This window comes from Sphaeramia orbicularis, chromosome 24 (assembly GCF_902148855.1).
Source record: "Sphaeramia orbicularis chromosome 24, fSphaOr1.1, whole genome shotgun sequence".
In the NCBI taxonomy this organism is placed as follows: domain Eukaryota; kingdom Metazoa; phylum Chordata; class Actinopteri; order Kurtiformes; family Apogonidae; genus Sphaeramia; species Sphaeramia orbicularis.
Window position 1 is genome coordinate 47,688,466 of NC_043979.1, and position 25,613 is coordinate 47,714,078.

The following is a 25,613-nucleotide window of genomic DNA, read 5'->3' on the forward strand; positions in this document are numbered from 1 at the left end:
CCCCCCCGCTCTGGAGCCGTTTCCTGTCAGATACTGAATTCTCTGTAAATAAAACACATGATCTTCAGTGAAAGGTGGGAACAGGAAGCTGAGTACTTCCTGTTATTAGCGCCTCCTGCGGCTGTTGTTTTGGATGGTGTCACCTCTGAACAGGACGTTCAACTTCAGACCTGTTTCCTCCTGAAGGTCCAGATCAACCCTGATCTGATGGACTCGTCTCTAATGAGCTCTGCTGGAGGAAGAGTTCGTGCTTACTCAGTTTCCTGTCCGCTTTTTAATGCCTCCGATGTTGCAACATCAGGACACTTGACTTGTTTCCTGCCAACTTTCTGTACCGTCACACATCTGCTGAGTCAGAGCGTGGCTGTTCGACACCCTGTTCACATTTTAGATCCATAAACCGCTGCAGGACACAGCGTTTCACCATCCACTGGTGGTGTTACATGAGGGTTTCACAGCTGCAGCTCATTAAAACTCTTCCAAACCAGGGCTGTCCAACGCATTTGAGTTCAGATTCCACAGTCAGACCAATGCCATAAATATCAAATATACACATAAACACTCAAACATAATTAGAACAGCAATTTGTACAACATAATAACCTATAAATGATGTCCATTCTATGTTTTAGAGGGGAAAAACATCAGATTAAATCATGACAACGATTCCATTTGCAAACAATGTTTTTAAAAAAATGTGAAAAACATGTACAACCTAAAATGTATTAAGAAAAATAAGTATAATTTTAGCAATATTCTGCCTCAGTTTATCATTTACACATGTAATTTTCAGAAATTACAATTTACAGATCACAGTGGATCAAATACAGAAAACGTTTAGTAATTTTGAGAAATATGAAAAACATGAACACAAACAACACAAAAAAAATAAAACACAACAAAATAAAGAATAACAAGAAGAGAACTTGAACAAAAATGAACAAACATAAACAAAAAAACATAAAACAACAAATATGAACAAAATAAAGAATAATAACAGCCAAACTTGAACAAAAATAAACAAAAAAAGCAAAAAATATGTACAAAATAAATAACAAGAGCAAAACTTGAACAAAAATGAACAGAAATAAAAAATAACAAAAAACTACAAATATGAACAAAATAAAGAACAACAAGAGCAAATCTTGAACAAAAATGAACCAAAACATGGACAAAATGATGTTAAAATCACACTTCCCTGAAGACATTTGATGTTCATATTTGTTCACGTATCAATCTTTTTTTTTGATTTAGTACAAGATCGAGGTGGTAATATATCATAATAATGAATATATCGATATTTATGTTCGTTGTCATGTTTATGGAACGCCTTCTCATGTCATCTCATGATAATAAATAAACAAATCATCACATTTGTGATTTAATGGAAAAACTGACATTACGCACTTTTGTTTTTTCAACATTTTGTAAATATCAGTAAAGTTTTGTGAAGACGTCCAATGGAAAAGCTACTGTTGTAATCATTGGGTCCCATGGGCTGGATTGGACTCTTTGGCGCCCCAGTTTTGGCCCCTGGACCGTATGTTTGACCTCCTGCAGTGTTTTTCTGTGGTGGTGGGGGTGTCAGTGTTCTCTAATATTTCCACAGTTGAACGTCATTAAAACTGTTCTGCTAAACGATGCCGTTCTTTTGCTTTTCTTGCACCTGTTGATGAAGTGATTGGGGTTTTTTTTCAGATGAATTTGCGACACAGTGCGACTCCTCGACCCGTCGCTCAGACCTACAGAACAACGACAGACACATTCAAACGCGTCTTTCGTCCTATCTGTGGTCGACAGGGGCTGACTTATGAGAGCTGTCAATCAAAGCCCAGAAAAACGTCATCTCACTCAGCCATCGGTCCGTAACGACGCACAAACCAGACGACCGGCCTTCACTGTTCGGCCGCTCAGACAAATACATTCACAACCTTCGGGTTTTTTCTCCGATCCATCTGCCAACAACTGTCACTGTATTTTTACAGGCGCCACACTTCTGCTGACAGCCGTTTAAGACACGTTTGATTTGTCAGAGTTGATTTATTTTTCAACTTCAGAGTCAAAACAGTGTGACAGGACATAGTAAGTGTCCCCACGAGGACCTCTGGAGTCCATCAGACGTCCTCAAGTGTCCAAATATGGTCTGAACATTAACCCACTACCCATGTTTTCTTCAGGGTTGACCCTCAAACTGATGCCAAACATCGACTTTAGACTAAATATTCTAATCCAGGGCTGTCAAACTCATTTTCTTCCGGGGGCCACATCCACATTCAGGCCAATTTAATCTGCAGTGGGCTGGACCAGTAAAATAACAGCATGATAACCAATAAATAATGACAACTGCAAATGGTTTCAGAGCAAAAAATGACATTCAATTATGCCAATATTTATATTTACAAACTATCCAAACAAAAAGGATGTGAATAACCTGAAAAAAATAAAATTTGTTAAGAAATATGAGTACAATTTCATCAATATTTTGCCTCGGCTTATCATTTATAGGCTACATATGCATTATAGATCAGATCTACAAAGGCACAAAACATTTAGTAACAGGCAGAATATCGTTAAAATTGCACTGAATTTTCTTTAGACATTTCAGGTTGTTCATATTTGTTCAGGTTATTCACATTTTATTGTTAAGGAATAGTTTCTTACTGTAAATATTTTCATAATTTAATGCTTTTTGCACTAAACCAAAGAGAAAAAATGGTGTTGTCATTATTTATAGGTTATTATGATATTATTTTTGAGTTTGATGCTCTAACTTGCACTTTGCAAATTCATCCCAGGGGCCGAATTGGAAACTTTGGCGGGCTGGTTTTGGCCCCTGGACCGCATGTTTGACACCTGTGTTCTAACGGGACTGTTAACCTGGGGCAAAATGGACCGAACCTTTAGACCAGGGGTTCCCACAGTGGGGTACTCGGACCCCCAGGGGTACATGGAACACGCCTAGGGGGGTACTTGAAATGTTTATTTATTGTTTGTTTGCTTGTTTGTTTATTATTGTTTGTATTATTATTATTATTATTATTATTATTATTATTATTATTATTATTATTATTATTATTATTATTATTATGGTATGATGTCAATACTATATTTTTGAAGAATATGAAACAATAACTACTTTTCATCAAAAACATACTGAAATAAAACCACCTCAGCGGGTCATTTGGACCCACTCCTGCATCTAAGGGTTAAGTGTTGTTATGGTCACAGTTCGGTGATTTAATCAAACAGGTAAAGATGCTCCTGTCCATTTGTATTTTATTTCCTGGAGGTGTGCCATTTTTCATGGGGGGTGTCAGGCTGACATTCCGTTTCTGTCAGGATAATGGCTTTAATAAAACGAGAACACATGAAGTGCTTCATCACATATTACCAACAGAGCGCATTCAAAGCCTGCTTAATTGTTTCTTACAGTGTAATGTCCCAGGCGTCCAAATATTAAGTTTTATATATCATCATTAACAACACAGCTCGTGCATAAAATATTAAAACACCCCGCAATTTCACACTTATTATGTTTATTATTTAATGACTTGATTGCAGTAATCACGGTGTGTTTCTATGAGCATATAAAATTTTTGGACGCTGTGCTCAGAGATGTGGAAAAAAATAAATACAATACATCAATAATAAGAACTAATGCGCCTCATATATTAGCCTTTCTAAAAGAACAAGCAGGGAAATTAATGATGATCACAGAATATACAGTTCATTCTATTAGGACACTAGAACAGGATGTCAGAGGACAGTTATTTAGTTTTTTTGTTTTTCAGGAAGAACTTAATTTCAATATCTGTCCATTAAATATCATTATTATAGGCAATAAATGCTTAAAACAGTGTTTAGTAGAAAATTTTAAAAAAACACTCAGATTTTTATCAGATTTATTACGAAAAACGACTGTAAATGTGCAAAATTACACTTTGAGATTATAGAAATAAACTTTCAACTATTTTCCATGTGTTTAAACATTTTATTTTGTCTACATCATTCCCTGTCCATGTTCTTCTTATTTTTAGTTATGTCCAGTCATTTTCATTCTGCGAGCTGCACATTTCACTAATAAAAACATCCATCACCTGATTCAAATACAGACACTGCATCTTTTTATGTTCTGGCTAGCTCAGCATATAGATTTATAAACATTTATACAATATTTACAACTAAAATATAGCTATCAATTAACTATAGAAACCAAAAATACAGATAAAAACAGTGAAAAAAAAAAGTCAAAAAACCAGCCAAACCCAACAAAAACATACTTGTAGAACACTCTGAAACAGCATTATCACTATTATATGCAATTATTTATAAGAATTCACTGCTAAAAACTGACTAAAACACTGTTAAAAGTAATAAAAACCTTCCATCTCTCTCCACCGACTGCACTCTGCTGCTCTAAGCTCCGCCCCCTCAGCCAATGAGGCCTCTACCCTAATGTGTTATATATCAAATGAAAGCCCAGAATCTCAGCTAAAAGATGACCTTGGAATTTTGTCAATATTCAGCAGTTTGAATGACAACTTATGCAAAAATGTAGACTGTAAATCACTCTCAGAACTATTCTACTCAGGTTCTGTTTCGTCTCATCAGTTCAAAGCTTGAAGTATATATTAATAATGTTTTATTCATAGGTCCCAATAAAACCTGACAAAAACTCCAAAACACCTCTATCACTATTATATGCGATTATTTACAAGAATTCACTGCTAAAAACTCACTAAAATGTTGCTAAAAGTAATAAAAATCTTCCATCTCTCTCTCACAGACTGCATTCTGCCGCTCTAAGCTCCGCCCTCTCAGCCAATCAGGCCTCTACCCTAATGTGTCACATATCAAATGAAAGCTCAGAATCTCAGCTAAAAGATGCCACATGACTTCTGTCAATATTCTGTAATATGTTTGACGGAGACACAATGGTCTAAAAAGGGTTAAATCGCTCTCATTACTATTCTATTCAGGTTCTGTTTTCGTCTCATCAGTTCCGAGGTTTAAGTATATATTCAGAGGGTTTTATCCATAGGTCCCATTTAAAGCCTAGAAGGTGGTTTTTATTCATAAACATCTGAATCAGGGCCATTAGACGCAGATATAAACGTCTGAGTGTTCGACGCTAACGCCTCCACGTCTTTATCTGAAAGCAGACGCTGTATAATTACGTGTTTTGTTTTTTTTTTCTCTACTTCATAATAAAACTTTTACAGCTCTTGGGAGCTCTGAGTACAAGTATACGTCCTTGGCACGGAGCTCGAACAGAAGAAGAAGCCTTTGTGTCGTAATGAGCCGAGTCCAGAGCCTGTGTTATTCTGGGGGACGACGAGCGAAAAGCTTTTTTAATCAAAGTGACTGGAGGCAGCGAACGCAGAAGGTCCGCCGCAGCTTTAATTACACATCCAGCAGACGACTGCGGATAGACTTCTGACAGATACGTGTGTGTGTCCGACATTTATTTACACACAATGTTCCATACGTCGGCTCCTCGTGTAAAACGTGCGTCGTTAATATTGACGGTAAACATCCCGACCGGCGTTTCTCTGATCCCATAATTTCCCGACAACCTCCACAAGATAAACTTCTGTTTTACAAAGCGTCGGAGGAACAGAAATGATCCCAGGTTTGGGTCAAACATGGGTCAGGATCGAGATTTGGGATCTTCTGTGAATACAAAAGACAGTCGGTCTAGATCAGGGGTGTCAAACATGAGGTCCAAGGGCTAAAACCAGGCCGCTAAAGAGTCTGATCCGGACCTACAGAACAAAAATTACACTGAACGTCTGTTTGTTTTGATCTTATTATTGATTAATTTCAACATTTTGTTTGGCTTTTGGTTTTTTCTATTTATGTTTATTTTCATGTTTCTCACATGTGTTCCTATTTGTGCATGTTTTATTCTTGTTTTTGCTTAATTTGATCATATTTGTTGGCTTTTTGTGATTTTTTGTTTAACTTCTGCTTATTTTGTTCATGTGTCTCTAGTTTTTCTTCTTTTTTTTGCATGTTTTATTCTTGTATACACAATTTGTTGATATTTGTCAACCTTTTTTTTTTGGTATATTTCTGTTCATTTTAACGTTTCTCAAATTTTTGTCCATTTTTGTGCATGCTTTCTTCCTGGTATGACATCATATTTGTCTACCTTTCATCATTTTTTTTTTTTATTTCTCTTCATTTTGTTCATGTTTTGTCAATTTTTACCTCCGCCAAGGAGGTTCTGTTTTTGCCGGCGTTGGTTTGTCTGTCTGTCTGTCTGTCTGTCTGTCTGTCTGTCTGTGTGTGTGCAAGATAACTCAAAAAGTTATGGACAGATTTGGATGAAAATTTCAGGAAATGTTGGATACTGGCACAAGGAACAAATGATTAAATTTTGGTGGTGACTGGGGGGGGGGCAGTGATCTGCCTTGGCAGAGGTCTGCGCTCTCCGACTGCTTTTCTAGTTTAATCATATTTTTCAGCTTTTTGATATTTTTTTGTTTATGTTTGTCAGATTTTTGTTCATTTTTGTTCAACTTTTATTGTTATTATGCACTGATCCTCCTGAAATACTTTTCTTTTCTAAACATACAAACTTATACGACCATAAAAATATCTGAACAGAAAATGCAGTGACTTCCATTTAACATATTTTCCTCAGTATCTGTGGCTGACTCCAGACTCACTGGACCTTTCCATTTCCCCCTCCCAGACTCAAACGCTCATTACTGTCACCATTCACCCACTTTAAATACATTTAATCTGTAACTTCAGCTCTGTGAATAAAGGGACTGAACGTCTTTCAAGGCCTCTCTGATAGTTGAATAATGACCGACTGTCCAGGCCTTCTTCTGCTGGTGTTTGTTCGACCATCTCAGGGTCACACACTCACACACTCTTACCACGTTGAAGTCCAGGTTCTTCTCCACCCAAACTTTGGCAGCGTCGAATTCTTCGAACATTTCCATGATGTACAGAGAATCCAGAGCATCCACTATCGTCGCTCCCTTTATGCTGCCTGGAAGATACAAAGACAGGAGGTTTAGGTCAGGGGGGTCCAACGTACGACCAGGGGACCAAAAACGGACGTCAAAAGAGTCCGATCGACTCCATAGGATGAAAAAAATACATTTAACAGTTAAAATCATTTTAGTTCAGGTTCAACATTCAGACCAATGTGAGTTAAAATAGCTCAGACCAAGAAAATAATAACATAACAAACTGTAAATGATGACAAATACAAATGTTTCTGATTGTTTTAGCGCAAAAAAAGGAAAATTACATGACAGTGTTTACATTTGCAGACCGTCCTTTCGCAAAAAATGTCAATAACATGAATAATTTATGAAAAATCTAAAATGTCTTCAGAGAAAAAAGTGCAATTTTAATGTAATTTTGTAAATGTTTTTCAAGTTTTTCTTCATTTTTGTGCATGTTTTGTTCTGGTTGTAACTTAATTTGATCATGTTTGTCAACCTTTTGTTATTTTTTGGTTATTTCTGTTGATTTTGTTCATGTTTGTCACATTTTTGTGCATGTTTGATTCTTGTTATTACTTAATTTTATCATATTTGTCGGCTTTTTGTTTGGTTTTTTTTGTTTATTTCTGTTCATTTTGTTCATGTTTCTCAAGTTTTTCTCCATTTTTGTGCATGTTTGGTTCTTGTTTTGTTTTGGGGTTTTTTAGGTTATTTTGTTATTATTTTACCGGTCTGACCCACTCAAAATCATATTGGTCAGAATCAGAATACTTTAAATAGAGAATACTTTATGTTGTAATCAGAATACTTAGTTCCCCTCAGGTATAATAAAAAGTAGCAGGAAAAGAACAACAATTTGTGCAAATCCATTATCAATATGATAATTAAAGACACATACATGAATAAATGTGCAAAAAATGGTTGTTTTTGTGTTATTATTATTATGAGTGTGTGGTTCAGTGGGTGGACTCAGTCTGCAGACGTACATTACAGATAATACTCGGTGTAAACATGGTGAGTTTTACGAAGGAAGCTTTAGTTTAAGACTCAAAATGAGCAAAAACTCATCTGAAGTTCACTGAAATATGCGAGAAAGCCTCGTTAAGTATGAATGACATGGAAGGAAACTGCAGAAGTTGAGTTTACAGGTTGGGGAAAAAAAAACGCCTTATTTTGCTCGACAGATGGCGAGAGGCTGCGATTATCAGCGCTGATGAAACGTCAGGAGTATTCCTCATCTCTGGTGATTAGCCTCGTAGCAGGAGGGAGACGCAGCCAGCGCCGTTCCAGTGCCGGCGGTACCCAAAGGCACTAATGAAGCCGACGGTTCTGCAACACCTTCCACTGTACATGAGCCAGGCAGTGCAGTTAACCATTAGACGTGAAGCTGAGCAGAGGCTGGACTGCCAACATTAGCCCGGACCTCATCTGTAGGACCACTTAGAGGTGACGAAGAACGGACCACTTAGAGGTGACGAAGAAGAAAAGGTCAAAGGATGGAAATAGAAGAACAGAGGAAACCAAGAAGAGCGAAAACAGACGACCTGTAGAGACCAGCAAACATACGAAGACCAAGACAGACGACCTGTAGAGACCAACAAACATACAAAGACGAAGATAGACGACCTGTAGAGACCAGCAAACATACGAAGACGAAGACAGACGACCTGTAGAGACCAGCAAACATACGAAGACCAAGACAGACGACCTGTAGGGACCAGCAAACATACAAAGACCAAGACAGACGACCTGTAGGGACCAGTAAACATACGAAGACGAAGATAGACGACCTGTAGGGACCAGCAAACATACAAAGACGAAGATAGACGACCTGTAGAGACCAGCAAACATACGAAGACCAAGACAGACGACCTGTAGGGACCAGCAAACATACAAAGACCAAGACAGACGACCTGTAGGGACCAGTAAACATACGAAGACCAAGACAGACGACCTGTAGGGACCAGCAAACATACAAAGACGAAGATAGACAACCTGTAGGGACCAGCAAACATACAAAGACCAAGACAGACGACCTGTAGGGACCAGCAAACATACAAAGACGAAGATAGACGACCTGTAGAGACCAGCAAACATACGAAGACGAAGATAGACGACCTGTAGAGACCAGCAAACATACGAAGACCAAGACAGACGACCTGTAGGGACCAGCAAACATACAAAGACCAAGACAGACGACCTGTAGGGACCAGCAAACATACGAAGACCAAGACAGACGACCTGTAGGGACCAGCAAACATACGAAGACCAAGACAGACGACCTGTAGGGACCAGCAAACATACAAAGACGAAGATAGACGACCTGTAGAGACCAGCAAACATACGAAGACCAAGACAGACGACCTGTAGGGACCAGCAAACATACGAAGACCAAGACAGACGACCTGTAGGGACCAGCAAACATACGAAGACCAAGACAGACGACCTGTAGGGACCAGCAAACATACAAAGACGAAGATAGACGACCTGTAGAGACCAGCAAACATACGAAGACCAAGACAGACGACCTGTAGAGACCAGCAAACATACGAAGACCAAGACAGACGACCTGTAGAGACCAGCAAACATACGAAGACCAAGACAGACGACCTGTAGGGACCAGCAAACATACGAAGACCAAGACAGACGACCTGTAGGGACCAGCAAACATACGAAGACCAAGACAGACGACCTGTAGAGACCAGCAAACATACAGGGGTTGGACAAAATAATGGAAACACCTTCACCTCAAGATGATAATGCCCCAATCCATACAGCTAGAATTGTTAAAGAATGGCAAGAGGAACATTCTAATGAAGTTGAGCATCTCGTATGGCCGGCACAGTCCCCAGACCTCAACATTATTGAGCATTTATGGTCAGTTTTAGAGATTCAAGTAAGACGTCGATTTCCACCGCCATCGTCTCTAAAAGAGTTGGAGGGTATTCTAACTGAAGAATGGCTGAAAATTCCTTTGGAAACAATTCACAAGTTGTATGAATCAATACCTCGGAGAATTGAGGCTGTAATTGCCGCAAAAGGCGGACCTACACCATATTAAATTATATTTTGTTGATTTTTTAAGGTGTTTTCATTATTTTGTCCAACCCCTGTACGAAGACCAAGACAGACGACCTGTAGAGACCAGCAAATGTACGAAGACAGACGACCTGCAGAGACCAGCAAACGTACGAAAACAGACGACCTGTAGAGACCAGCAAACGTACGAAAACAGACGACCTGTAGAGACCAGCAAATGTACGAAGACAGACGACCTGCAGAGACCAGCAAACGTACGAAAACAGACGACCTGTAGAGACCAGCAAACGTACGAAAACAGACGACCTGCAGAGACCAGCAAATGTACGAAAACAGACTACCTGTAGAGATCAGCAAACGTGCGAAGACAGACGACCTGTAGAGACCAGCAAACGTACGAAAACAGACGACCTGTAGAGACCAGCAAACGTACGAAGACGAAGATAGACGACCTGCAGAGACCAGCAAACGTACAAAGACGAAGATAGACAACCTGCAGAGACCAGCAAACATACAAAGACAGACGACCTGTAGAGACCAGCAAACGTACGAAGATAGACGACCTGCAGAGACCAGCAAACGTACAAAGACAGACGACCTTTAGAGACCAGCAAACGTACGAAGACAGACGACCTTTAGAGACCAGCAAACGTACGAAGATAGACGACCTGTAGAGACCAGCAAACGTACGAAGACAGACGACCTTTAGAGACCAGCAAACGTACGAAGACAGACGACCTTTAGAGACCAGCAAACGTACGAAGATAGACGACCTGCAGAGACCAGCAAACGTACGAAGACAGACGACCTTTAGAGACCAGCAAACGTACGAAGACAGACGACCTTTAGAGACCAGCAAACGTACGAAGACAGACGACCTTTAGAGACCAGCAAACGTACGAAGACGAAGATAGACGACCTGTAGAGACCAGCAAACGTACGAAGACAAAAGAAAAAGAAAAAGCACGAGTCCAGATGTACGACAGCGTATTACGGCCAGGGTAGAAACTAAAAACACCGTCACTACGAGAATAAAGTCATAAAATATCCAGATAAAACCCGTAATTTTATGAGAATAAAGTCAAATACAAAAAGAGTTATAATTTTACGAGAATGAAGTTGAAATATCATTAGAATAATGTCGTTATATTTCAAAACTAAAGGCATAATTTTACGAGAATAACGTAATTTAAAAACAGGTGGGAAAAATATCATAATTTACCAGAATAAAGTTGTAAAATATTGAGATAAAACTTGTAGTTTTATGAGAATGAAGTCAAATACAAAAAGCGTCATAAGTTTACAAAGACTTAAGTCGTAATATTATTGGAATAATGTCGTCATATTTCCGGAATAAAGCCATAATATTACAAAAATAATTGTAATCTAAAAACAATTGGAAAAAATATGCTAATTTACCAGAATAAAGCACAAAACACCTTTGTAATAAGTAGTGTATTAGTTTAAGTGTCGTTGAGTACCTAGAAAAGCACTACATAAAACTGATGTGTTATTATTATCATTATTATTGTTGTTATTATTATTGTTAAAAACTGCATCATCATCATCATCATTATCATTATTATTATTATTATTATTATTATTATTATTATTATTATTATTATTATTATTATTATTCAATAGCTAACCCCAGTGTTGCTCCAGTAAATGTGTCTGGTATGTGGGCTCCTGTTCAGACCCTGTTCAGATGTCTGGGTCCCTGTTGGACTTTATCGACCCCTGAAAACCTCCTTTTTCAGCCTCATCATCATCATCATCATCATCATCAGTCCATTCCCCTGTCGCTGCTGTGTCGTGTAGAACATGTCTGCCGCCGCCCTCTGCTCCACCATCTGCTCCTTCGACCGGACCCTCTTCATCAAACACCTCCGCCAACACCCCTGGACCCTCACACCTCCAGGTCCTTCCATCTGGACCGGACTCAGGGCCCAGATCTGATCAAAGGCCGGCTTCAGATGGTTCTTTATGCTCTAACGACAGCAGACAGGCCATCCGAACAGACAGATCTATCAGATTCAAACCCGAACGCTGCAGATCTATCAGGTTCAGGCCCAAACGCTGCTTTCACGGTCATCTGTCTGCTTTATTACAACTCCACCACGCTGATGGTCTGAGGAGTTCTGCCCAAAATTTACTGCACAATTATCAGTGAACGCCACTGCACAAATTAGACTATTATTCTGAAGATGAAATATTCTGGTCTTGTTGATCATTAGAATAAAAAAAAACTAATCTTATGCAGTATTTTAACCCATAAAGACCCAAACATCCACTGGAAACCCAAACCATCTACTGATCTAAACTGATTAATACCTGCTGATCCATTAATTCTGTCAATACATGTCAATAACTGGTGTAAAATACAGTTTTACCTCAATTATCCATAGGGTAAAATGTACAAATCTTGTAAAATTAGAATTAAAAAAAAGAAAATATTTGAAAAATAAGGGGGAAATGACCCAATAAAACATGAATTATGGCATAAAAGTGAAGAAATCCTTCTAAATTGAGGAAAAAATAGCAAAATAATAGAAAAGGGGAAAAGAAAAAAAATAAATCAACCCTCAAAAACCCAAACCATCTACTGATATAAACCGATTAATACCTGTTACACCATTAATCTGATCAATACATGTCAATAATTGATGTAAAATACAGTTTTACCTCAATTCTACATTGGCTAAAATGTACAAACCTTATAAAAAGAGAATAAAATGAGCAAAATACTTGAATAATAAGGAAAAAATTACCTAAAAAACCTTGAAATGTGGCATAAAAGTGAAGAAATCCTTCTAAGTTGAGGAAAAAATCTGCAAAATACTTGAAAAATTAGGGAAAATTCATTATTTCATAACATCCAGAGATCTGTATTTAGTCTGTTAACCCTAAAAAAACCAAAAAAAATTGTTCATTTTTGTTTATTTTCTTGATTATTTTGTTCAGTTTTCTTGATTATTTTGTCCAATTTTGTTCATTTTCCTGATTATTTCGGCAATTTTCTGAGCGATTTTATTCATTTTCTCCTTCATTATGTTGATTTTTGTTTATTTTCTTAATTATTTTGTTCAATTTTGTTAATTTTCTTGATTATTGTGTTCACTTTTGTTAATTTTCTGGATTATATTGTTCAATATTGCTCATTTTCTTGATTATTTTTTAATCAATTTTGTTCATTTTCATGATTGTATTGTTCAATAGTGCTCATTTTCTTGATTATTTTGTTCAGTTTCTTGATTATTGTGTTCAATTTTGTTCATTTTCTTGATTATATTGTTCAATAGTGCTCATTTTCTTGATTATTTTGTTCAGTTTCTTGATTATTGTGTTCAATTTGGTTCATTTTCTTGATTATTGTGTTCAATTTGGTTCATTTTGTTGATTATATTGTTCAGTATTGCTCATTTTCTTGATTATGTTGTTCAATTTTGTTCATTTTCTTGATTACTTTGTACATTTTTTTGAGCAATTACATTTATCTTCTCCCTCATTATGTTCATTTTTGATTCAGTTTGTTGATTGTTTTGTTAAATTTTGTTCATTTTCTTGATTATTTTGTACATTTTTTAAGCGATTTTCGCAATTTGTCATGCGTCATTTTCCTTAATATGTCAATTTTGTACATTTCTGTTGATTTTATTGATAATTTTCTTAATTTCTAGTTCATTTTTCTTTTTTTTTCTTTTTTTAAATAACAGAACAGAACTTGAAAACCTCACATATTCAACTGTGGTTTGATTCATACAGAACAGATGCTGACGGACAGGGACACTGGAACTGTTTTTTCATTAATTTTCTTGATTATTTCATCAATTTTCTGAGCAATTTTACTCATTTTCTTCCTGTTATGTTTATGGTTGTTCAGTTTCTTGATTATTTTGTTCATTTTCTTGATTGTTTTGTTAAGGTTGTTCATTTTCTTGATTATTTTGTCCAATTTTTCTCATTTTCTTGATTATTTCGTTCATTTTCTTGATTATTTTGTCAATTTATTGAGAGATTTTATTCATTTTCTGCCTCATGTTCATTTTTGTTCAGTTTCTTGATTATTTTGTCCAATTTTGTCCATTTTCTTTACTATTTTGTCCATTTTCTGAGCGATTTCATTCATTTTCTTCATTATGTTCATTTTTTTCAGTTTCTTGATTATTTTGTTCATTTCCTTTATTATTTCGTCAGTTGTTCATTTTCCTGATTATTTTGTTCAATTTTGCTAATTTTCTTGGTTATTTTGCTCATTCTCTGGATTATTTCGTCAAGTTTCTGAGCGATTTTATTCATTTTCTCACATATGTTCATTTTTGTTCAGTTTCTTGTTCATTTTACATCTTACATTCATTTTTTGGTAATTTTCGTAATTTGCCATGCATATTTTTTCTTCATATGTTTAGCTATTTTGTACACTTCTGTTCACTTTATTGATAATTTTCTTAATTTCTTGTTCAATTTTCTTTTTCTTTTTTTAAATAACAGAACAGAACCTGAAAACCTCACACATTCAACTGTGGTTTGACTCATACAGAACAGACGCTGACGTACAGGGACACTGGAACTGTTTTTGACTAATTTGAAGTCGGGTGGATTTAACACTTTGACAAATCCAAAATCGAGCAGCGAGTGTAAAACAAAGAGTAGGAAGATGATCAATGGATGGAGGGATGAGCAGAAGGCAGATCCAGTGTCTTCAGAGGATAATAATCTCTATCTGCTGCTCCCAGACAACAGCAGAATCCAAGCAGAAGAACAGAAGTGGATCCTGAAGGTCCACAGGTCGTTAGTGATCCCATTGTTCCTCCTCCCACCTCTTCTCTAATCACCCATCCATCTTCACTCCTTCTGCCATTCCTTCATTTTCTGCCATTTTTTATCGGCTCCATCCTCGATTCATTGTGTTCTGCACTCGTTCCTTCCCACTTCTTCCCTCGATCCCTCGTTCCTCATCTGTTATTTGGTCTTTTGTTCTCACCTTATCCATCAATGGTGTCAAACCTAAGGTAACATAGTGTCAGAATTACACTGGACGATAATGTTAAAACCAGTTTAGTTCAGGTTTCACACATGGACCAACAGGATCTGAAGGAAAACAGGATCATAAGAACATATGAATAATGACCAGTACACACTATGCTTTGTTTTAGTGGAAAAAAGTAGATGCATGATGAAAATATTTACGTCTACAAACTATACTTTCACAAAAAATGTGAATAACCTGAAATATCTTGAGAAGTATCTACAATTTTAGCACAATTTTGTTCATGGTTCTCAGGTTTTTGTTCATTTTTGTGCATGTTTTATTCTTGTTTTTACTTAATCTGATCATATTTGTCAGGTTTTTTTGTTTATTTCTGGTCATTAAGTTCATGTTTCTTACATTTTTGTGCATGTTTTGCTCTTGTTTTTGTTCAATATGATCATAATTGTTGGCTTTTTTTTTTAATTTTATGTTTATTTCTGTTATTTAGTTAATGTTTCTAAAGTTTTTCTGCATGTTTTATTCTTGTTTTTACTTAATTTGATCATATTTGTTGTTGTTTTTTTTCAATTTCTGTTAATTTTGTTCATGCTTCTCAAGTTTTTGTTCATTTTTGTGCAGGTTTTGTTTTTGTTTTTACTCAATCTGATCATATTTGTCAGGTTTTTTTGTTTATTTCTGTTCATTTAGTTCATGCTTCTCACATTTTTGTGCATGTTTCACTCTTGTTTTTGCTTAATTTGATCATATTTGTTGGCTTTTTGTTATTTTTTTGTTTACTTCTGTTCATTTTGTTCATGTTTCTCAGATTTTTGTTCATTTTTGTGCATTTTTTGTTTTTAATTAATTTGATCATATTTTTTGGCTTTTTGTTATATTTTTGTTTATGTTCCTTTTGTTCATGTCTCTCAGGTTTTTGTTCATTTTTGTGCATGTTTTATTCTTGTTTTTGCTTAATCTGATCCTATTTGCTGGCTGTTTGTTAGTTTTGTTTATTTCTGTTCATTTAGTTGATGTTTCTCAAATTTTTGTGCATGTTTTTGCTCTTGTTTTTGCTTAATTTGATCACATTTGTTGGCTTTTTTGTTATTTCTTTATTTACTTTTGTTCATTTTGTTAATGTTTCTCAAGTTTTTGTTGATTTTTGTTTATGTCCTGTTCTTGTTTTTGCTTAATTTGATCATATTTGTTGGCTTTTCACTTTTTTGTTTGCTTGTTTGTTTATTTCTGTTTATTTTGTTCATGTGTCTCAAATTTTTTGTTTATTTTTGTACAACTTTTGTTCTTGTTCTCTCTAAAAATGTGAATAACATGAACAAGAAGTGTAATTGTGTTATTAAATGTTTTGTGTATTTGTAGAGCCACTGTGATCTGTAAGTTATAATGTACATGTGTAAATGATAAACTGAATATTATTAAAATTACATTTATTGTCTTAAAAAATTCCAGGTTGTTCACGTTATTTACATTTTTAAAGGTTATTTTATAGATTTAAATAAATGTAAATAAATAAATGTTATTATTTTACTGGTCTGACCCCCTTTAGATCAAATTGGGCTGAATATGGAACCTTACAAAATTATATTTACAAACTATTCTTTAAAAAAAATGTGAATAACCTGAAATTTCTAAAGAAAAAAAGTATAATTGTACCAATATTCTGTCTGTTATTAAATGTTTTGTGTATTTATAGATCCACTGTGATCTGTAAGTGATAAACTGTGGCAGAATACTATAATAATTACACTTATTTTTTGGAAGAAATTCCAGGCTTTTCATATTATCCACATTTTTGTAATGGATAAATTGCAGATTGTAAACATTTTCATCATGTCATTTTACTTTTTTCAGTGTAAAACATAAATAAATGCTTGTATTTGTCATGATTTCTAGGTTATTCTGGTTTTCTTTTACTGGTCTGACCCCTTTTAGATCACATTAGACTGAACTAAAATGAGTTCAACACCCCTGATATAAACCATATACAACAAAAATAAGACCTGGTAAAAGGATTCCTGTCAGATGTTTTGTTCTTCCCACATGCACAGACTCTGTTCAAACCTTCATTCAGACGTATTCGATGCTAAAACCCCGTTAGCATCCATTACTCAGTCAACCTGTGCGTCAGACGGGACAATGATGCAGTGTTTGTCGCTCACAACAAAATAACCTTCACACAATCAGATGGCGCCGATGTGAGCGTGTGCCGAAGCGACGGAGACGGACACAACATGGACGTCACTCACAGTCTAATGGAAAAATAATTCACCTGTACGATCATTTATCTTGTTTGAACACGCTGATAAAATATGACTGTGTGGTTTCATGTTATTATTATTATAATAGAGTTGGTTCTGGAAACTGAGCATCACTGATTCTATAAAAATAAACTAAAACATCAAAAACTGGAGACGGTTTAGACAGAAATACAGGAAAGACCAGTTTGTTAGCAAACTTAATCTGATCCAGGATCTGAGCCAAATAAAAAACATACAGTATGTGGACACGTTGAATTCAGCCATTTCTGGGATTCAAAAGAACAACAGATAGTCAGAATATAAGTTTATATTGTGATAAATACTGAATTTTTTCTCTTTTTATAAATCCATGACTATAATTTTAAATGTTCTTCCTCTAAATTTCTATAAAATTTTTCCTGCTCTGACTGTAAATAATTATTTTCTACCACAACTAACCATCTACTTTCATCACGTCTCACTGAAGAAGAAAAATCTGCTACAGGTAGACTGATATATAGATTTTTTACAACATCGGTCTTTTTTTTGTTTTAAAGCCGATATTTGATCAGTAGTAAAACTGTTATAAGATATTTGATCTGGCACCTGTGTGGGCAGTACTTCAAGTTCAATAAATGTTAAAAAATAAATAAATAAATAGTATGTGTATTATTTCATTTATATTGCTGCATAAAAATCTTAATTATCTGAGTGTTTCAATTGAAACTTACAGTCAATGTGCTTAAAAAAAAAAAAAAATTAGCCTTAAATATCGGCTGTGGATATCAGCCAATTTTTAAAAACTTAGTCAGCTGATGGCCAATATCTACAGCCAATATTTAAGGCCAATTTATTTATTTTTTTACATCTTTTGTTTTGACAGTTGTTTCTTACTGGTTCTCATCCTTAACTTGGCCTTAACTGACAGAGTTTAATACACGACTTTTATTTGTTTTATGTTCTGGTTGTGTTTTAGATGCTGTTCATCCTATTACTGTGTATCTGTTTTTATCAGTTTTAGTTTATCGTAGATTTTCTTTCTTTTTTTTTTTTACTACTTTTATCATATCTTGTATTTTTACCTTTATCTTTGTACAGCCCTTTGCATCATTTTTATCTTAAATCCTCATGAACATTACATCTTACAGCTGTAGACAAGATGTGTCCCAATATTTATGTCCATGTAATTTAGAAACATCAACATTACCTTAAAGTTTAATGCATAATATTTTAGAAACGTACAGGTGGACCATTTAATATTACTATTTCATAGTCATGGAAACATTTAAAATGAAGCAAAGTGCTGTACAAAGATATACAAGATATGATAAAACTAATAAAAAAAATAGAAAATCTACGATAAACTAAAACTGATAAAAACAGATGCACAGTAACAGGATGAACAGCATCTAAAACACAACCAGAAGATAAAACAAATTAAAGTCGTGTATTAAACTCTGTCAGTTAAGGCCAAGTTAAGGATGAGAACCAGTAAGAAACAACTGTCAAACAAAAGATGTAATATCTAAATATACAAACAAATAAACCAAACTAGCCAATGCAATGATATTTATCCCATAATATAAAACTATATTCTGACATTAGTCATTATTGTTTTGTTCGAAAAGAAACAGCTGAATTCAACGAGTCCACATACTTTTGTCCACATAGTGAATCTTCTAAACCAGGGCTGTCAAACTCCTGTTAGCTCAGTTCCACATGCAGCCCAAAATGACCTGCAGTGGGCCGGATGATTAAAATAATAACACAATAACACAAAAATAATATCAATTCCAAAATTTGTATGTCTAATTTCTATGTTTTAGAGTGAAAAAAGTAAAATTAGACTATCAATTTTTTTACATGCTTTAAAAAAATGTGGAAAAACATGAACAACCATGACCCAAATGAAATGTATTAAGAAAAAAAGTGCAATTTTAACAATTTATGCCATTATTTGGCCTCAGCTTCTCATTTTCACATGTTCATTACAACATACAGATCACAGTGGATCTACAAATACACAAAACATTTAATACCAGACAGAATATTGGTACAATTACTCTGAATTCTCTTAAGACATTTCAGGTTGTTCATATTTGTTCAGGTTTTTCACATTTTTTGTAACAGGCTAGTTTGTAAATGTTAACATTTTTGTGTAATTTTACTTTTTTTTTTTTACACTAAAACAAAGAGAAAAATTTGTGGTTTTCACTATTTATAGTTTATTATGATAGTATTTTACTGTCTGACCCACTTTAGATGGAACTGACCTAAAATTATTTTGACATCCTTGACTGTTCATATCTTCAGTGTCATTTTTGTGTTTCACTAATTCATCCCACAGGCCAGACTGGACCCACTGGTAAGCCGGTTTTGGCCCCCGGGCCGCATGTTTGACACCCCTGTTCTAAACTGTTCTCCGTTCGTTGGTAAATATTTAATCCAGACCCATGAGCACATGCAGTAAATGTCATGTGAATAACACCAACACAAAGGCTGACTCCAGCGTTCCAGCTCCTGTTCACTGTTATTCACCCACACCATCAGCTGTGACACATTCACAACTGTGGATGATGATGTCACCGCAAACCAGGGACACCAGCGTCCACTCCCACAGAAACCAGCGTCCACTCCCACAGACACCAGCGTCCACTCCCACAGACACCAGCGTCCACTCCCACAGAAACCAGCGTCCACTCCCACAGAAACCAGCGTCCACTCCCACAGACACCAGCGTCCACTCCCACAGAAACCAGCGTCCACTCCCACAGACACCAGCGTCCACTCCCACAGACACAAGTGTCCACTCCCACAGAAATCAGCGTCCACTCCCACAGAAACCAGCGTCCACTCCCACAGACACAAGCGTCCACTCCCACAGAAACCAGCGTCCACTCCCACAGAAACCAGCGTCCACTCCCACAGACACAAGCGTCCACTCCCACAGAAATCAGCGTCCACTCCCACAGACACAAGTGTCCACTCCCACAGAAACCAGCGTCCACTCCCACAGACACAAGCGTCCACTCCCACAGAAATCAGCATCCACTCCCACAGACACAAGTGTCCACTCCCACAGAAACCAGCGTCCACTCCCACAGACACAAGCGTCCACTCCCACAGAAACCAGCGTCCACTCCCACAGACACAAGCGTCCACTCCCACAGAAAACAGCGTCCACTCCCACAGACACAAGCGTCCACTCCCACAGAAATCAGCGTCCACTCCCACAGACACAAGTGTCCACTCCCACAGAAACCAGCGTCCACTCCCACAGACACAAGTGTCCACTCCCACAGAAACCAGCGTCCACTCCCACAGACACAAGTGTCCACTCCCACAGAAACCAGCGTCCACTCCCACAAACAAAACTTGTTTATTTTTGTCTGATTTTTTAAAATTCTGATCCATCCCATAATAAACAGTGTTAAATTCCTACACCAACACCATTCTGCCATGTGAGTACAAAATACACACTGATACATTGAACATTTGACCAGGAACCAAAAATAATAATGGATATGAACCAATGTTGGTGTGAATCACTGACATATGACAGGAGGAAAAAATAAAAAAATAATTAATACAATTTTTATGTAGAACATTGAGAGAAAAAGTTTTTTTTGTTTTGTTTTGTTTTTTTAAATGCATCAAAACTATGGTTTGGTATTTTTGTTTAATGGCTCAAGTTGATGAAATCCCCCAAAAAAAGTAAAATAAGAACAGTTAAGCAATATTACTGTTAATCATTGACATATGCCAGGCTGCAATAAATAAATAAATAAATAAATAATCCAATTTTATGTAGTATATGGTTGGGGGGGGCAAAAAACTTTTTTGTGTCAAAAAATATGGTTTGTTACCATTACAAAAATAGCATTTAAAAGGTTGAAAATATGACAGTTATTTTATTATTTGGTGTTTTTGTTGATGGTTCAAGTTGATGAAATACAAAACAAAATTGAAAAATTGAAAAAGTTCACCAATGTTGTTGTTAATCATTGACACATGCCAGGCTCCTAAATAAATAAATAATCCAATTTTTATGTAGTATATTGGAGGAGGGGACGACAAAAAAAAAACCAATAAAAAACCTTTGATAAAAATATGGTTTGTTTACATTATAAAAATGGCATTTAAAGGGTTAAAAATACAACAGTTATTTCATTGAGTATTTGGTATTTTTGTTTATGGTTCAAGTTGATGAAATACAAAAAAATGTAAACAAACATTAACCAATGTTACTGTAAACATATGCCAGGCTGCAAAAAAAAAAAAAAAAAAAAAAAAATCAAAGTTTTATGTAGTATATTGAGAAAAAAAAATTTTGTATGAAAAAACATGGTTTGTTTACATGATAAAAACAGCATTTAAAGGGTCAAAAATATAACTTATTGAGTATTTGGTATTTTTGGTTATGGCTGAAGTTGATGAAAAAAGTTTATTAAAAAAAGGTTAAACCACAGAGTTTGAAACCCATTCTGACCCGACCTCAGCCCAGTGCAGACGACACACATTAGGGTCAGTGCTTCTGCGGACCGGACACCAGAGGGTTAACTTAGAGAATACACCAAACCTATGACCAGACTGTGCAGAAAAGCCCCTGGTGCAGCTTTTCCTGGTGAACAGAAATGATCCCAACGTGGCGTTGGCGTCCTGACTCAACAGCTCCGACACTAAAAATAGCTCCTCCTTCCACAGACTGACAGCCGTCAAAGCATCAGGGATGAAAAACTGAAGGATTTAAGGCCGTTCTCGTCTTCTTCACATACATTCAGCCTGGGCGCACACACCAAACCAAACTAAACTAAACTCCAGAATATTCCTCCTCGCTCCGCTGCCTTCCTCGTGTTCCCCCAGCTCCGAACCGTCCCTGAACGCACCGTTAACTCCATGCAAACTCCAGGTCTAATCCTTAATCCAACATCTGATCCAGATCTGCACATCCAGTTTAACCCCAACACCCAGACCACCGAGGATATTTATTTTATTTATTTTTTTTTTTTTTTATGAGGTCGTGGAAGGGAGGTGAGGAAAGTGATGGCTAAGCTTTTGGCTAATCGTGTTATTGTCGGTAAAAAACACACACACACACACACACATCTGTAAAGTGTATTAACCTCTGGGCTCCTGCTGCCAGATACTCAAACGTCGACAGTTTTTGTCAAGGTTACAGTGAAAGGCATTACAACCGAGACTTAAGTGTGTGTGTAGAAAGTCTAACAGTGCAACAGAAAAGAGGGATTTAAAGTAAAGCTGTGATAATACAGTAAATACCAGCACAGCACAGGAGCAGAGCACAGACTGATGAAGACCTGAAGTTTAGAAGCAGACGGTTTATGGAGGGAGTTTTCAGGACTCACATGGTTTATCCAGGGGTTTGGATGAAAGACTGAAACAGCAAAATATTAACAATGACTACAAAAGAAGAAGTTCATTGGGATTACTTTGATTTTTTATTTTTTTTTATTTTTGTTATTTTTGTTATTTTTTTGTCTTTTCTATAATGCACACCAAGGTTACAATAGTTTTGGATTTTTCATTCTAGTTTAGTTTTCTTTCATTTTGGCTCATTTTTCTCTAATTCAGTTAGTTTTAATTTGTTTTTAGAGCAGGTGTGCTGGTTTTTATTAGTTTTTTTTTTTTCTTCTAAATGCTTAGTTTTAGTTTAGTTTTACTTTATATATATATATATATATATATATATATATATATATATATATATATATATATATATATATATATATCTTTCCTCTTCTTCTCTGTCGTTGTATTCAAATCAATCCCAGACAGGACTCTGCTGCTTTAGTCTCCATGTTTCCAGATAGAGTGGGGACCAGAAGACGACTGGAAACCACAAGTGAACACAAGTGACGGACCGTCAAGTGTCGTATGGTGACAGCAGCTAAAATTGCTCAAGCAAATTAAATCAATTTTGTGTCAATCTGACATGGACAAAGACGAAAACGAAGGGAATTTTATATGTAATTTTTATCCGGTTTAGTTAGTTTTGTAAACACACAATACAGTTTCAGTTATCATTTTTTCTTTTAATTATAGTTTTTATTTATTTCAGTTAATGAAAATGTTTTTACAATTCTAGTTTTCGTCATTTCGTTAGTTTTCATTAACGATAATAACCTTGATGCACAGTTCTGTATTATTTGTTGTCAATAATGTTCTTCATTCTTGTTGTGTTGTTGCGGTGTTGTGTTTTATGTATGTTCATTCTTGTTGTGTTGTTGTAGTGTGTTCATTCTTGTTGTGTTGTTGTAGTGTGTTCATTCTTGTTGCGTTGTTCTGGTGTGTTCATTCTTGTTGTGTTGTTCTGGTGTGTTCATTCTTGTTGCGTTGTTCTGGTGTGTTCATTCTTGTTGTGTTGTTGTAGTGTGTTCATTCTTGTTGTGTTGTTGTAGTGTGTTCCTTCTTGTTGTGTTGTTGTAGTGTGTTCATTCTTGTTGTGTTGTTGTAGTGTGTTCATTCTTGTTGTGTTGTTGTAGTGTGTTCATTCTTGTTGTGTTGTTGTAGTGTGTTCCTTCTTGTTGTGTTGTTGTAGTGTGTTCCTTCTTGTTGTGTTGTTGTAGTGTGTTCATTCTTGTTGTGTTGTTGTAGTGTGTTCATTCTTGTTGTGTTGTTGTAGTGTGTTCATTCTTGTTGTGTTGTTGTAGTGTGTTCCTTCTTGTTGTGTTGTTGTAGTGTGTTCATTCTTGTTGTGTTGTTGTAGTGTGTTCATTCTTGTTGTGTTGTTGTAGTGTGTTCATTCTTGTTGCGTTGTTCTGGTGTGTTCATTCTTGTTGTGTTGTTGTAGTGTGTTCATTCTTGTTGTGTTGTTCTGGTGTGTTCATTCTTGTTGTGTTGTTGTAGTGTGTTCCTTCTTGTTGTGTTGTTGTAGTGTGTTCATTCTTGTTGTGTTGTTGTAGTGTGTTCATTCTTGTTGTGTTGTTGTAGTGTGTTCCTTCTTGTTGTGTTGTTGTAGTGTGTTCATTCTTGTTGTGTTGTTGTAGTGTGTTCCTTCTTGTTGTGTTGTTGTAGTGTGTTCATTCTTGTTGTGTTGTTGTAGTGTGTTCCTTCTTGTTGTGTTGTTGTAGTGTGTTCATTCTTGTTGTGTTGTTGTAGTGTGTTCATTCTTGTTGTGTTGTTGTAGTGTGTTCATTCTTGTTGTGTTGTTGTAGTGTGTTCATTCTTGTTGCGTTGTTCTGGTGTGTTCATTCTTGTTGTGTTGTTCTGGTGTGTTCATTCTTGTTGCGTTGTTCTGGTGTGTTCATTCTTGTTGTGTTGTTGTAGTGTGTTCATTCTTGTTGTGTTGTTGTAGTGTGTTCATTCTTGTTGTGTTGTTGTAGTGTGTTCATTCTTGTTGTGTTGTTGTAGTGTGTTCATTCTTGTTGTGTTGTTGTAGTGTGTTCATTCTTGTTGTGTTGTTGTAGTGTGTTCTTTCTTGTCGTGTTGTCGAGGTCTCGGAGGGTCCAGAGCCCAGGTGGAAAGGCTTCTTGTTGTTGTGCGTCGGTGTGTACATGTGTGTTGACATGCACACGCTATAACCACAGCAGCCGTGCAGTCATGTGACGGATATCCCCACTCTAGTCCTGCCCATTTACATCATCTCAGACTCCGCCCACCGCCTGCCTCCGCACACAAACAACACAGAAACCTGAGGAGTGGGAGTCCCTGCAGAGCGACTCCATCCATTTCAATTACAGACGCTGAGTATCTGATCCAGACAAACACAATGCATCATGGGAGCCCATGGCCCAGGACACCACGGCACATTATACAACAAACCCAATGACTTCTCTGGAAACAGAAAAGACGCCGAAAACATTAGCGTTCTCCACCGGTGGGCGTATTTTTAGATGTGTGGCCGGTGCACGATGAAGGACAACGAACCAGATTTGGTGTTTGGAGGCAAAACGATGGGGTTGGAACCAAAAAGAGGCACCGGAGCCTGTGGGAAGTACTAACACAGTCCAAAAAAAGAATGAAATAAGTAAGAAAATGAACAAAAACAGCCAAAGTCATAAAAAAAAGACTAATAAACTAACAAAATAATAAGTAACATGAACAAACTGAACAAAACTGAAAAAAAAAGAATAAAATAAAGAACAAAATGAACAAAAACAGCCAAAGTCATCAAAAAAATGAATAATAAACTAACAAAATAATAACATGAACAAACTGAACAAAACTGAAGGAAAAAAGAATAAAATAAACTTGAAAATGTAGGAAAATGAACAAAATAAGAAACAAAAATGAATTTTTTTTTTTTACAAAAGTAATGAACAACATGCAAAAAAATGAACCAAAATTAAATAAAAATAAATAAATAAATAAATTTTAAAAAACACAACAGTAAAAGAAGCAACAAAATGAACAAAAACAG

The 25,613-nt window shown here is 36.1% G+C and overlaps 1 protein-coding gene across 4 annotated transcripts in view; it reads right to left on the reverse strand.

Moving 5' to 3' along the window:
* Positions 1-25,613, reverse strand: part of man1a1 (mannosidase, alpha, class 1A, member 1) — a 264,284-nt gene that overhangs the window by 122,392 nt on the left and 116,279 nt on the right. For all 4 annotated transcript variants that reach the window (XM_030128573.1, XM_030128574.1, XM_030128572.1 and 1 more), the window contains one exon: positions 6,890-7,005. In XM_030128573.1, the coding sequence (XP_029984433.1) occupies positions 6,890-7,005 (116 nt within the window). The remainder of the gene's footprint in view (positions 1-6,889; positions 7,006-25,613) is intronic.